Here is a 14,809-nt window from a genome sequence, read left to right on the forward strand (position 1 = left end):
AGACCACACAATGGCAAAACACCCAAGTTCAATGGTTGCCCACCTTGTCTCATGGTCCTTCAGTTTCCTACTGATGAAGCAGAAGGGGTGTTCCCTGGCTTTCTCATACAGCTGACTCAGAACTGCGTCTATCCCTGTTAGAAGCATCTGTCTGTACAATAAAGGATTGATTGTAGTTGGGGAGAATTCTCAGAAATGTGCTTATTACCCCTCACCTTAGAGACCCCCAGCAACTTTGCTGGATTTTGAGGACTTGTTTTTTTCCCCTGGAGAGCGTCAGCCTTTTTCCCCACTCTCTCAGGTATTTTGATGTGTTTTACTCTTGTGTTCTTTGGTTATGGAGTTTTAGATAACCCCATAGGCAGCATCTTTTTATTGTCACACTGCACCTTTAGTGCAGTGGCACAGGTGTCCTTTGGACTACCCAAGGTTTAAATACCTTCTCTGGGATGAACTACTGTTCCCCAGAGAATGTAAAGTTAAATTGAATTTACTAGTCTTTGTAAATTCATAGACCCAGCACAAACTATCTTCCTATAGAGTGCTGGAGGGGTCACTTAGTATCCCCTATGTCTAAACACTCTTGTAGCTGTCAAAAGCTACTCTTTGCTATTGAAATGGCTGTTGGCAGTGGTTTTATAACGAACGACCATGATTTTTCCCGACAGCGAACACCGGTAGCTAAAAATTGGGGCTGCCATGTTTTTCAATATGGTGCCCACGACCCCTCTGTAGAAACAACTCTGGTCATCTTTTTTTGCCTTGTCTTTGTGGAAAGGTCCTTCCAGTGTTTAACTCTGCGCGCCAAACCAGGTTTGGTCCCTTTGTTCGTGAGCCTTTGGCAGGCTTCAGGACTGAAGTCCGCCCATTTCGTCTGATTGTCTGGGGTGGGCAGGAAGTGAGGGAGGTGCCCAAAACTCCTGTTCTTGTCTCCTAGGAGACCCAATTGCACTGTGGTGTGATTGGCTTGCTGACTGTCAGGCAAGGACAGCCACCCTGCTGGGTGAGTGATAGCTAGGCTGGAATGAAAGGGAGAGAACTGTTTAAAAGGCGAGTCTCCAGGACGAAGGTCAACCACTGGAATGAAAGAACCAAAGACGAGCTTGGAAGAGGACGGCTGCTGCAACCACTGCACCGTTGGTTTGCCTGATGAAGCCCTGCTGCAACTCCGATCGACAGAGAAGTTCTTTAAAGGACGGTTTCTTCCTTTTGAGTTGGTCGGCCCAATCAACTCAGCAAACGCCTGGATACCATTTTCAGAGCTGGTTAAGGTTAACCAGGGAGAAGGACACTAATTTGTGTTTGAAAGCCACATCTACATGAGCTGAAGTGGCACAGTTTTGTTTGCACCGACGACGATCCTGTGCAGTGCAGGAGTCCCCCGATGTCCCCACGACTGAGGCTCAGGAACAGAGATCTGCAGGAACTGCCAGGAACCAACATCTTCAGCTACATCTTTTTGCTCACTTTAAGGTACTGTGCCATCCGGTTGAGAGATCCTAACTCTCGCAGTGAAAGTTTGTGAAACTTTCCCAACTCGCAGGCCTAATCAGCTTGCGACCCAGCGTACCTTTCTTTATCATCTGAACTACTTCTAAAAACCTTTACAAAGACTTCTCCATTTGTCCCAGAACTGTGCTGTCCTATCCAAGAACACTAGACTATTGACTTTGGCCTGGCCTTTGGAATTGAACTGACCCTCCTGGTACACTGAACCTTTGCATTATCGAAGAGAAGTATTTTCTAACCCTTCGTACAAACCTATGCTTTTTTATTCCTATTTAAAAGTACTGAAGTGCCATTTGGCTCCTTTTTTCAGGGGAACTCAAAACTGTCTTTATAACTTAGAGTGTGATACTGTAGTATATTGGTGTTTATTGAATTGATTTCTACTAGTGATGGCTTTCTAAATGACTGTGTAAATAAATGTTTAAGTATTTTTACCAAGAAACCTTAAGTGTTTACTTGAACCACTGTGATTGTGATACTTCTATGTAACTTCTTCTACTGCTCACATTCCCTCTTGAGATACGCCTGGCTGCTCAGCTCGCTACCAAAAGTGTGTGGTACAGACTTGCACCAATAGTTAGTTTTTGCTTACACCCGTAGTCTTGTGTGTGGTGTTCCCAGAGGGTTCTGCCTGCAATTCTGCCTAACAGTAGTCGGCCCTCAAACCTGAAGCTTGACAAAGGACTTTCTTAAGCCATTCAAAAGCCTTGGTGCTCTCCTCATTCCACCTGACGTTCTTGGGAAATTTGGGTGAGGCGATCACATTCAAGCTAGAAGCTATGGTCCCATAGTTCACAATGAAGTTCCTTTAGTACCCAGTGAAACCTATAAAGGCTCTCACTTGGGTTTGAGTAGTAGGGGTGGCCCAGTCTTGTACAGCTTGTACTTTGCTAGGCAATGGCCTTATTTCACCTCCTCCTACCTCATGTCCAAGGTAGACCACTTTACTCTGACTAATTTGACATTTGCTAGCCTTTATGGTCAGATGGGCCTGTTCAAGAGCCTGCAAAACATATCCAAGGTGGTAAAGATGCTCTTCCCAAGTGGGGCTGAACACTACAATGCCATCCAAGTATGCCTTGCAGAAGTCCTCCAGCCCATTCTGAACTTGATTCACCATCCTCCGAATGTAGTAGGTACATTTTTCTAATCCAAAAGGCTTAACCTTCAACTGGTAGAGGCCTCCTGGGGTAGAAAATTCAGTTTTTCTCCTAGGCATGGTCTGTCAGAGCCATTTGCCAATAGCCGGAGGTCAGGTTAAATGGAACGAGGTACCTGGAGGAACCAAGTTTGTCCACCAGCTCATCTGTCCTGGGTAAAGGATGAGCAGCAGTCATGGTGACTGCATTAAGAGCTCTATAGTCCACACAGAATCTCAACTCTTTGGATCCTGCTTTTGGCACTAGTACAACTGGACTAGCCCATGGACTTGTAGATGGCTCTATTACCCCAAGATCAAGCATCTTCTTGACCTCCTCCTTTATGTGGGATCTTACATGGTCTGACATCCTGTAACCACTGATTTTGACAGGGAGACTGCTAGGGAGAGTTCTCAAAAATGTGCTAATTCCCTTCACCTTAGAGACCCCCAGCAACTTTGCTGGATTTTGAGGACTTGATTTTTTTAACCTGGAGAGAGTGTGACCATTTTTCCCACTCTCATGGGTTCTAAAATGTTTTTTACTCGCGTTTCCTTTGGTTATGGAGTCTAACCAACTCCATAGGCATCATCTTTTCATGTGTGTCACAGCGCCTTCAGTCCAGTGACACAGGGAAGCCTTTTTCAGGCTTTCCCAGGTTTAAATACCTTCTCTGGGATAAACTACTGTTTCCCAGAGTAAGTGAAATTGACTTTACTAGTTTCTTTGAATTCCTAGACCCAGCACACCCTATCTTACAATAGAGTGCTGGAGGGGTTACTTGATATCCCCTGTGTCCAGATACTGGTGTAGCAGTCAAATGCTACTCTTTCCTCTCGAAATGGCAGGTGACAGTGGTTTTACAACGAACTACCATAATTTTTCTCGTCTGCGAACACCAGTAGTGTTAAATCGCGGCAGCCATGTTTTTCAAGTTGACATCTGAGTCCCCTTTGTTTAAACAGGTCCCAGTCTTCTTTTTTCAACATTTCTTTTTGGAAAGGTCCTTCTAGAGTTTCTCTACGCACCCAAACCAGATTTGGTCCCTTTGTTCCTTCGTCTTTTGGCGAGCTTCAGGACTGAAGACCGCCTCTGTCGCCCAAGTGTCTGGGGTGGCCAAGAAGTGAGGGAGGTGCCCGAAACTCCCTGTGCTAAGTCTCCTAGGAGACCCACATGCACTCTGTCGTGATTGGCTGGCTGACTGTCCGGCAAGGACAGCCACCCTGCTTGGTGAGTGAAAGCTAGGCTGGAATGAATGGGAGAGAACTGAATAAAAGGCAAGTCTGTTGGCTTGGAACTCAGAGTGGACCACTGGAACGAAAGAACTGAAGACTAGCTGCAAGAGGACGGCTGCTGCAATTCCTGGACCAATGGTTTGCCCGGTGAAGCCCTGCTGCAGGTCTGAATCGCCAAGTTCATCTCGTCAGAGAAGCCCTTCAAGGACGACTGCTCCCTTTGAGTTGGTGGGACCAATCCACTCGACACTGTCACCTGGATACCATTCTCTGAGCTGGTTGTATTTTCCTCAGAGTGCTGCAGGAAACCGAATAACAAGGGAGAAGGGACACCAGTTTAGGCTTTACTTGAGCTACCGGGATTGCCAGCTTTTTGACCAGTCTCTCAGTGCAGGAGTCCCCCGACGTCCTTCCCCTTGTCCCCACGACTGAGGCGCAGGAACCGCCAGGAACAGAGGTCTTCAGCTGCATCTTTTTCTTCATTTTAAGGTACTGTGAAAACCCGACCGAGAGAACTTACCTCTCACTGTCAAAGTGTTTGAAACTTTTGCAACTCTCAGGCCTAATCAGCTTGTGACCCAACAAGTCAAACTACTGAGAACTTCTACAGAGACTTAACCGTTTACTTACCGTTTTATCCTATCCAAGACTTTAGCCCTTTTACTTTGGCCTAGCCTGTTGAATTAAATTGACTCTTCTGGTGTCCCGCCCCCTTCAGCTCCTGCTCCAGATCCTGCGGCTTCAATCTCTGCTTCCTGTCCCTTGGTCGGCTTCCGTTTAGGGGTGGCATGCTGCAGTGCTGAAGCTCCAATTTCGTATCGAATAGAGAAGCCCCGAACTGATGGCGTCTTCCCCTGGGTTGGTGGGACCAACTGACCCAAAGACTAACTTTGCCGTTCCGAGCATCTCTTGTCGATACGAAATTGGAGCTTCAGCACTGCAGCAGGCACTTCAAGGGTCCAGGAGGGTACAGCAAGCTTCTCTTCCAGCTGCTTTTGTCGGATGTTTCCTCCAGTGGTCAACTCTGCCTTCTGTTCAAGAGACCTCACCTTTTATGCAGGTTTCTTCCGTTCATGCACAGCCTAGCTGTCACTCAGACAGCAGTGTGGCTGTCATGCAAGGACAGCCAGCCAATCAGCACTAGCTGCAATCAGGTAACCTAGGAGAGTAAGGAAATGGAGTTTCAGGCACCTTCCTCACTTCCTGCCCTGCCACACTGGAGCCAGAGGCGGGCTTCAGCATTGAATCTCACCAAAGACAAAACAAACAAAGGAACCAAACCTGGTTTGGCGTGCAGAGTAAAACCCAAAAAAGACCTCACAAGCAAGAAATGGCAAAAAAAGACTGGGGCTATTTTGACAAAATGGGCGCCCATGGGTGGAATACTTCAGCTGAAAATTCAACCTTCGGTAAAAACGCACGCTGGTCGGTAAATTAAACCACTGCCACTAGCCATTAAAAGTCTTGAGGGTAACATACAACTTTTACATGAGTAAGTAGGAAAAGGGGCTACTAAGTAACCCCCCCAGTACTTCCACCTAAAATGGGATGTTCTGGACCTATATAGGAAAGACAGGTAAGTAAAGTCAATTTCACTTCACTACTCTTGGGAACAGTAGTTTGCTCAGGGATGTCATTTAGGGGTTGTCTGGGGGTAGCAATTGCAACCCCTGAGATCTCACTTGCTATCCCTGTGGCCCCCTTGGTGCCTCTAAACAATTTAAATGTTTTTTTTCTTTTTTTTAATAAATTGAAGGTCCTGGCATGTGGCCAATGCCACGTGGCTCTTTGTTTCTAGAGTGTCTGGCTTTCTTTTTTCAGGCTTCTTAAACGGGGGGTTCCACAAGTGTAACACTTTGAGCAGTGACCCTAAATAAGAAAGAATAGGAATAACAAATGTCTTTCTGGAATTGTATACAATAACTGCTGGACTCGTAGGTTAATTTCAGGCAGATTTCAGGGTGAGAGTCACTGATTTAGTCTGTTCTTAAACACCTAAAATTCACAATCTAGACAAAATATTCCAAAAAGCATTTAGAGTAATAAGCATCCATTTCGGACTATGTATTTAGCTTTTCGCAAGTTGCAGTTATAGCATGTTTTTTTCAGCCGTACATATGGTGATCCATTCTTGTATAACATGTATATCACGTTGCAGGGATATTTTAACCATATTTTTCATAGTGTACTTAGGAACAATCCTATGTGATGCCGCTTCCTGTTTTGTCAAGGGGTAAAAGGTCTTGTTCCATTGCTTCTCGTGATGTCACCTCGGGGTTGGGTCAAATGACATCAGTTCCTGTGTTGTCACCAGAGGTCATGGGTCTGCTACCCCAGGCATTTTGGTGAAATGACGTCCCTAAGTTTACCCAAGAGAAGGTATTTAAACCTTGTGAGAAATCCAAAGGACGTCTGTGACACTGCACTGAAGGTGCTGTGTGTGTCACAATACAAAAGGTGATGCCTATGGAGTTTGTCAGGCTCCAAAATCAGAGTCCAAATCGGATCACAAATACCAGAGTGAGGAAATGTTCTCTCACTCCAGGATAAAAATCAAGTCCTAAAATCCAGCAAAAGAGCTCTGGGTAGCACAAATGCAAATTCTCCCTAACAATTCTTATCTATCAATGAGTGTCCCCAACTGGGTCTTGCCCTCCCCCTGACCTGCTGTTAGCCTGTCCAGGATAAGTCTGCATTAGGTTTTACCTACCTAGAATAACTTTGAATCATTCATAAAGTGTAACGCTGGGTTTTGCATTCCTTAGTCTGTTTTAGACGGACACAAAAAGAGTCTTGGGGTTACACCTGCCTTTTAAATTGCTTAAAGCCACTTTAGTGTGTATAGGTTTTACTTACCTTGAGTATAACTGTTATCCTAAAATAAGTTAGTAATTGCTTCCCTTAGTCTGTAAACTGAAAAGCACCTGCAATTGAATATTACACCCCAAGGTCCAACTCCCCAAGAATAACTGCTATCCTGAATCAGAGTTAAAGGTTTATACTGTTGCTACTATCCATGTTTCACTAGATCAGAAATGTATATTGTCCAGTTCATATTACTATGTGATTTCTTGCTGAGCGTGTTAGGCAGAATTGCATGCAGTACCCTCTGGGACCACCACACACACACAATTAGGGCTACAGGTGTAAGCAAGACCAACCTTTGGTATTGGTCTGTACCACAGTTTGTTGGTAGCGAGCTTAGCAGCCAGGCTTATCTCAAGAGTGAATGTGAGCAGTACATGTAGTTAGAGGACTTTCAATCAGTGGTTCAAGTTGACACTTATACTCAAGGTTTCTTGGTAAAACACTTATTTACACAATCATTTATAAAACATTTCACTAGAAGAATGACTTAATATTATAGACCACTACACTTGAATACAAAACTCTTAAGATTTTGAGACAGTTTGAGCTCCCCTGAAAAAGGAGCCAAATGACAGTTCAGTTACTTAGCAGTGAGCAAAAACTACACAAATAGAATATATATATGTATATATATATATATATATGTATATATATTTATGCTTATACTTTCTAGGCAGTGCAAATAGTTTCAGTTCACCAGAATAGTTCAATTCAAGTCAATAGGCCGTGCCAAAGTCAGTGGGCTAGTGTTCTGGATAGGACAGAGCAAAGTAAAGTCTTTGCAGAAGTTCTCAGAAGTAGTTTAGGTGAAAAATAATTATTTGTGAGGTCACAAGCTGATTAGGCCTGCAAGTTGGGAAAGTTTCACAAACTTTCTCCGCGAGAATGGCGTTCTCAATCGGGTTTGCACTGTATCTTTGTATGAAGAAAACAAATGTTGCTGAAGCCGTGGTTCCTTGCAGTTCCTGCAGATCCCGCTGTTCCTGAGCCTCAGTTGTGGGGGTAAGAGGGAGGACGTCGGGGGACTCCTGCACTGCACGGGATCGTTGAAGAAAGCAAACAAAATGGAGTCACTTCAGTTCCAGTAGCTGTAGATTCAAGAACACGAACTGGTGTCCCTCTCCCTGGTTAAACCTAACCAGCCTTGAATGGTATCCAGGTGTCTTATGAGTTGATTGGTCCCACCGACTCAAAGGAAGAAGCCGTCCTTGAAGGAGCTTCTCTGTTGAATGGAGTTTGGCAATTCGGACCTGCAGCAGGGCTTCACCGGGGAAACCAACGGTCCAGTGGTTGCAGCAGCCGTCCTCTTCCAGCTCGTCTTCGGTTCTTTCGTTCCAGTTCTCGACTCTGCCTTCCAGTCCACAAGACTTGCCATTTAAACCGTTTTCTCCCTTTCATTCAAACCTAACTGTCACTCAACCAGCAGGGTGGCTGTCCTTGCTGGGCAGTCAGCCAGCCAATCACGCCAGAGTGCATTTGGGTCTCACAGGGCGTTTCGGGCACCTCCCTCACTTCCTGGCCACCCCGCTCGCTCAGACACCAAGGGAGGACTACAGTCCTAATGCCCGCCAAAGGGACCAAACCTGGTTTGACGCGCAAAGTTCAACACTAGAAGGACAATTCAAAAAAGAAATGGCGAAAAAAGGGACTTAAGGCGCCATCTTGAAAAACATGGCTCCCTTGATTTTTAGCTACCAGTGTTCATGGTCGGGAAAAATCATGTTAGTTCGTTGTAAAACCACTGCCACCAGCCTTTTTGATAGGAAGGGGTTGCATTTGACTGCTACATGAGTGTTGAGACTAGTAAAGTCAATTTCACTTTACGTTCTCTAGGGAACAGTAGTTGATCCCAGAGAAGGTATTTAAACCTTTGGAAAGTCTAAGACATCCCTGTGTCACTGCACTGAGGGTGCTGTGTAACACATGAAAAGATGATGCCTATGGAGTTATCACAAGTGCCATAATCGGAGAAAACAAATGTAAAACGCACATCAAAATACATGAGTGGGGGAAAAAAGGCTCACTCTCTTTCCAGGAAAAAAAAAATCAAGTCCTCAAAATCCAGCTACGTTGTTTGGGGTCTCTAAGGTGAAGGGAATTAGCACATTTCTGAGAATTCTCCCTAACAGAGCGTCACGGTGCAACTGATGGGGTCTACTACCCTGGTATTGCTGAAAGTAATCTAAAAGTACTATTCGTTTTGACTTCCCTAGAACTCCTCTTAGGTGTTTCAAATAAGGTTATATGCTTTTGTCTGTTGTTTTTTCTATGTGTTCATATGGTCTGTGATCGTACTCATTTCCCCCAAGATTTATCAGGGCTTACTTGTATTTAAATAACCATTCATTTTTACAATACATAGTGTGTGTTTCTTTGGACCATTTGTATTGCAATTTAATTTGTAGTGATTCTACAGCCCTCCCTCCCTCCTAAAATAAGCCTGGCTGCTCTGTCTATGCTGTCCTGAACTCTGGTGGTACAGCCTTCTTCTAAGAGTTTTGTAATGCTTCAGTTGAATGGTTTTACTTAGCCCTTAGTTGGACTTCAGAAAACCTGTCCTAACATCCCCCGGGGGCGTGCCAGCCACAAAGCCCATTGTGGCCATACAAATGAGTAAAGGGTGCTATATAAATGGCAATTACAATCAAATTTATGTGAATTTTACTTTATCATATAAATGGGTTTCAAAGTGCACTTTTATGAGCTAACGGGGCCCAGGGAACTGAAGTACTTGGTAATGCCTAACCTTCGAATGCCTGAAAACCATGTAGGATGATTGTGTGAAATATATAAAAGCCTATCCTCCACACATTGGTTTTAAGTATATGAGCAAGTGCAAGTACACTTTGTAAACCACTTGTGCACTTAGTATTCTGTCCCCATCTGTAATAAAGTAGTGCATTTTTTAAAAAGGTTATTTATGTCCTTATTGAAGAGAAAGGTGAGTTAAAGATCTGTAAAGTGCATGCATAGCACACTTCAAAGCCAGCAAAGTCTTGTCATTTTGTTACCTTTCAAACATCTGAATTTAAGGTACATTTTACTTTTAAAGTATAATTTTAAAAACCTATTTTTTTTTTAGGTTGGTGAAGATTGCGGCGCAATATTATGACATGGGCAATTTTCCGCAGTGTGAAGCAAAGAGGCAACTGGAGCGAATTATAGTCAAGTTTCAGTCCAAGGAATACACGCAGTACTAAATTTATGAGCATTTGTGATGCTCTCAGGACTGCTTTACGCAAAGAATGAACTCTGTTCACGTGCTCTACATGGTGGTTGTCATAGCCTTTATTTGAAAGCTTTTTATTTTTTTCTTTACAGTAAATATTCAATATTGATTTCATAAATTAAACATTTATGGCTTCCTTTTGTGTTGACACTGTAGCTCATACTGGAAATGTCAATCAATGTTATGCAGTTTATTGGAAGTAGTTAAATATAACAATGTTATAAGCATTTCTTTAGAAATGTTTGAAAATGCTTCTGAAACGTGATTATCGACCATGTTATGCATGATCGTTGTAATTGTTGACATTCCTTTTAGAAGTTGTGAAATGTTACAACTTTTGCTTGTATAGACACAACATTAAGCCTCCATGCAGAGGTACTGACTTCAATAAAGTCTATTTATATTAAGGTTTTGATAACATTTGTCAGCAGTTTGCACCTTCTGAATACCTTAACACTTTGACAAATGTTAATTGAGCAAGATAACTTATTTTGGATGATTACTTTGGAATTTCAGCTTTCAGAGAAGCCCTACAATAGACCTAAACAGTTGCGATACGTTTTTCCCGTCCTGTTGAGGGTGCTTTTCAGAACCTACTGAGGCGTCCTGAGGAGCCCAACCAGATTACACTCAAATCCTTGACCCAAACGCTCAAAGGTATTGTCTGAACAGTAGGAGGTAGGCAGAAGAACCGCTAAAAAATACATAGTGTAGGTGTGTAAATACAAAAAAAGTACCAACTGCAAGAAAGCATAAAGTTCGACACTGGCTAAATAAAATCACTAGTAAAAACGTTTGGTTACTTCAAAATGGGATGCCCATGTTAGGACAGTTTTTCTAACGTCCTACCAAGACTTTACAAAATTTAAACGATACAGTACAGAATCTCCAACTGTTTGCAGAAGGCTGTACCAACTGAGATAATGGTAGCAATGACAGAGCGGCCAGACTTATCTTAGGAGGGTGAGAGGGCTGTGGATAGGTACAAAGAAATTGTGGCATACATATGGTCCAAAGAAACACTCATACACTTATTCATTGTACGAATTGTGGTTTATTTTAAATACATGTAGGCAAAGATTACTCTTTGGAAAGGTAAGTAATATATCATTACGCATAAACGCAATTATAAAAACCAACACAATACTTGTGGTATGCAAACCAAAGAATAACCTTATTTGGAGCATCACTATTCAGTTCAAGGTTAGAATTCAGTAATTCAAGGGAAGGGTTAAGCAAGATTGTGTGCAGTACCTTTTGGGAGACTACAGCAACCTTGGCCTCCTGGTAATGGGGAACCCAACCTTTGGTATACGTCTGTACTACACAGGCTGGTAGTGTGGTTGAGCAGCCAGGCTCATCTCAAGAGGGGTCAATGTGAGCAGTATGGTCGTAACAGTTTCACAGTGGCAGTTATTCAAATAAACACTTATACTCAAGGTTTCTTGATTAAACAATTAGTAATTTAACAGTCCGTTATATAATCCTTCTTCAGAAGGGAGTGAAACATGCAACACTTACAATACACTTCAAAACACAATACCCATTGGGGATGGCACACACACTTCCCACACCCTCAGGTTACTTAAATAGCTAGGACACTGGACATTGGTTTATCACCGGTACCTTTAGAGCAATACGGAGTTTGGTGTAAAGGATTAGATGTGGGAATAAAACAAAGGTTAACTAATAATTAATGAACTGGTAAGTACTTTTAAGACCCTCCACTGCAAAGTAATTTAACCCTTTCCTGGGGGAAAGGCAAAAGCACAAAGTCGGAGGTAGAAGAAGCTCTCGGAGAGCCAGGACAGTTAATGTTAGTTGAACAAAGTCTAGGCGACCTGAAGATCTTCTTTGAGCTAAGTAAGTCTTGCACAATGTTTTTAGAAAGGTTGGTAGAAATAAGATTCACTTGAAGGGCCACAAGTTGGAAGGCTTGCCAGGGTCCACGCTGCAAGCAACTCTGCAATGGCAACCAAGACAAGTCTCAACTAAGAACAAGTAAGGCTATACAACAAGAGTGAAGTCCTCTTAGGTTTACAGTACCTTTGGTTAGAAGGAATGGGTCCACCTGGCTTCTGTTCCAGTGTGGCTCTGCAGATCCTCCTGTTTCTGTGCCTCAGTTGTTGGGACAAGAGGGAGGACTTCTTGGGACTCCTGCAACTCCACGGGAAGGTCGGCGGCAGCAAAGGTCAAACTTCAATTCAGCAGCACTTTGCGCTGTCAGCTCCTCGCGTCTCAGCAAATTGCACCACTGCAGACTCTCGCATACCACTCTAGACTGTACTCTCATCTGGGGTCCAGCGCTCTGTTGAGGTGGCTCAGGCTTGGTCAGTCCTGCTTCAAGGTAGTCCAGAGGATCTTCCTGAGGCTCGGGTCCGAACTTAAAAGCGATGCACTCGATCTGGTGTTCCTCTCACTGGCACTTTGGTTCCAGCAGCAGCAGTGGAAGCATAGCGCGCTCAGAGTGTGTGTCCAGACGAGTTCACTTTGGGGTTGATTGGTCCCACCAACCCAAGGGGAGAAGTCGTCCTTGCGGGGCGTCTCTAGTCGAAACAAATTTGGAGCTTCAGCACAGCAGCAGGACCTCATCGGGCAAACCAACGGTCCAGGAGTTGCAGCAGGCGTCTCTTCCAAGTTATTCTTTGGATTCCTTCGTCCAGTGGTCGACTCTGCCTTCCAAGTCAAAAAGCCTTGCCTTTTATGCAAGCTTTCCAGCCTAGCTGTCACACAGCAGGGTGGCTGTCACCCTTGGGTGCATTCCTGTAACCAAGGGGATTAAGCACAAGGAGTTTGGGGCACCTGCCTCACTTACTGACCCTGCCAGACATACTGGAGCCAGAGGCGGGCTTCACTTTTGAATACCACCAAAGACAAAACCAACAAATGGACAAAACCTGGCTTGATGTGCAGAGTAAATCTCAAGAAGGACCTTTCTGACAAATGGCGAAAAAACAAGACGGGGGCCCTTTTGACAAAATGGGCACCCATGGGTGCCTTATTGCACCTGCGAACGCAGCCCATGGTAAAAAAAACCACAATGGCAGTTAAAAGTAAACCACTGCCACCAGCCATTCATTGTAGAAAGGGTAACCTAGAATGTTAAATGAGAAACTAGACAAAGGGGATACTAAGTAACCCCTCCAGCACCCTATGGTAAGATGGTGTGGGCTGGGTGTAGAAAGTTACAAAATGTAAGTAAAGTGAATTTCACTTCACTGCTCTTGGAAACGGTAGTTTCACCAAGAGAAGGTATTTAAAACTTAGACTTCCCTGTGTCACTGCACTGAAGGTGCTTTGTGTCACAATGGAAAGATGGACTCCAAAGTCATAAACCGTCGAAATCACAGAAAAATACATGAGTGGGGAAAAGGTCTCACTCTCTCCAGGTTAGAAATTAAAAGTCCCAATGTCCAGCAAAAAGAGCTGAGGGTCTCTAAGTTAGAAGGGAATTAGCACATTTCTGAGAATTCTCCCTAACGGGAGGCAGACCCTAATGGTGGTAACCTATAGTGTTATTCAGTTTCAGGAATCACCTAGTTATACCAAGACTGCTACAAGCATACAGCTTGCAACATATACAACTTATTAATCTGTTGGGAATGGATACAGTTACACTAGCATTACTTTTAAGAACACAGTTCAAAGGCAAGTAAAGAACTTGGGTACTTTTCAGAGGGTCAGCCAACTACTCCTGGTTATGCAAGAACTCAGTAAGACTGTGTGCTAAGCAGTTCATGGTAAGCCTAACCCAATGTTTTAGAAGAGCAGCAGATATTCAAGCTAAGTACACCCCTATTGGCATATACTCTTATTTATTCACATGTTAAGCGCACAGCAGCCCGTGGGCATTGTGGCGCTGGTTACAGTAGATGTTCATATGTTAGTTACAGTAGTCACGTAAATGCATACAGCATGAAGTGGCATTGTGACGCTTGTACATAGGTGCAGAAAGCATAGCAGTGCGCAAGTACAAACAGTGAGCTAACAGCTAGTTGAAGAGTGTCGTTTTCAGATTTTTGCGGAAGGCCTGGAGAGAGGTTTCACCTCGGAGGGCTGTGGGTAGCGTGTTCCAGAGTTTAGGTGCCAGGTAGGGTAATCCTAGTCCTGCCTTAGCCCTGGTAATTCGTGGCACCTTAAGTCGGTTAGTGTACTCCGGTCTTGTGGATTGTGTTCTTACTAGTGTCCAATAAGTAAGAGGGTGCGGTTAGGTTGATGCATTTGTGTGCGGTGGAGAGCATCTTGAAGGTGTTTCGGTCTTTAACTGGTAGCCAGTGAGCGTTTTTTCTTGCTTGAGAGATGTGATCTCTTAGGAATACTGAGAGCTGCTCTGAGCGAGTTGTTTTTAGTGGTTTGGAGTCTGGCTAGGTTTTTCTTTGATGTCCCAGCTAGGAGGGAATTGCAATAATCCAATTTAGCTCCTATGGTTGCTCTCGCAATGGAGAGGCAGTTATCTTTTGTTAGAAACAGTTTTATGGCATTGATCAGTTTGGTACTCAGAGCGGAGACCGATACAATGGCCCTAACTTGTTTATCCATAGTGCAGCATCAATGTGGACTCAGAGCATTTTAACTGAAGATAGGACTGGGATGATAGTTGTCAATGCAGAAGTTTTGATAGGTCGGACCCAGTTTGGCTAGCGTGGATCTTTGACCGAGAATGAGGATTTGTTTCATCCCCGTTGAGCCATAATCCATTGGTGGCCATCCAGGCTTGGATTGTGGAGTAAATTTGTTGAAGGGTGGAAGCGTCTTTGAGATAGCTCCCAGTGAGGGGAAGGAGCACCTGGGTATCATCAGCATAGTTTGTGTATGTAATCCCATGTGCA

The 14,809-nt window shown here is 44.0% G+C and overlaps 1 protein-coding gene across 2 annotated transcripts in view; it reads left to right on the forward strand.

Moving 5' to 3' along the window:
* DHX15 (DEAH-box helicase 15) overlaps window positions 1-10,387 on the forward strand; it is a 346,647-nt gene extending 336,260 nt beyond the window's left edge. For both annotated transcript variants that reach the window (XM_069631877.1, XM_069631876.1), the window contains exon 14: window positions 9,834-10,387. In XM_069631877.1, coding sequence (XP_069487978.1) covers window positions 9,834-9,951 — 118 coding nt within the window. In that variant the 3' untranslated portion in view covers window positions 9,952-10,387. The remainder of the gene's footprint in view (window positions 1-9,833) is intronic.
* The last annotated feature ends 4,422 nt before the right edge of the window (window positions 10,388-14,809 follow it).

The sequence above is a fragment of the Ambystoma mexicanum genome, chromosome 6q (assembly GCF_040938575.1).
Source record: "Ambystoma mexicanum isolate Mex_15411 chromosome 6q, UKY_AmexF1_1, whole genome shotgun sequence".
Taxonomy (NCBI): Eukaryota; Metazoa; Chordata; class Amphibia; order Caudata; family Ambystomatidae; genus Ambystoma; species Ambystoma mexicanum.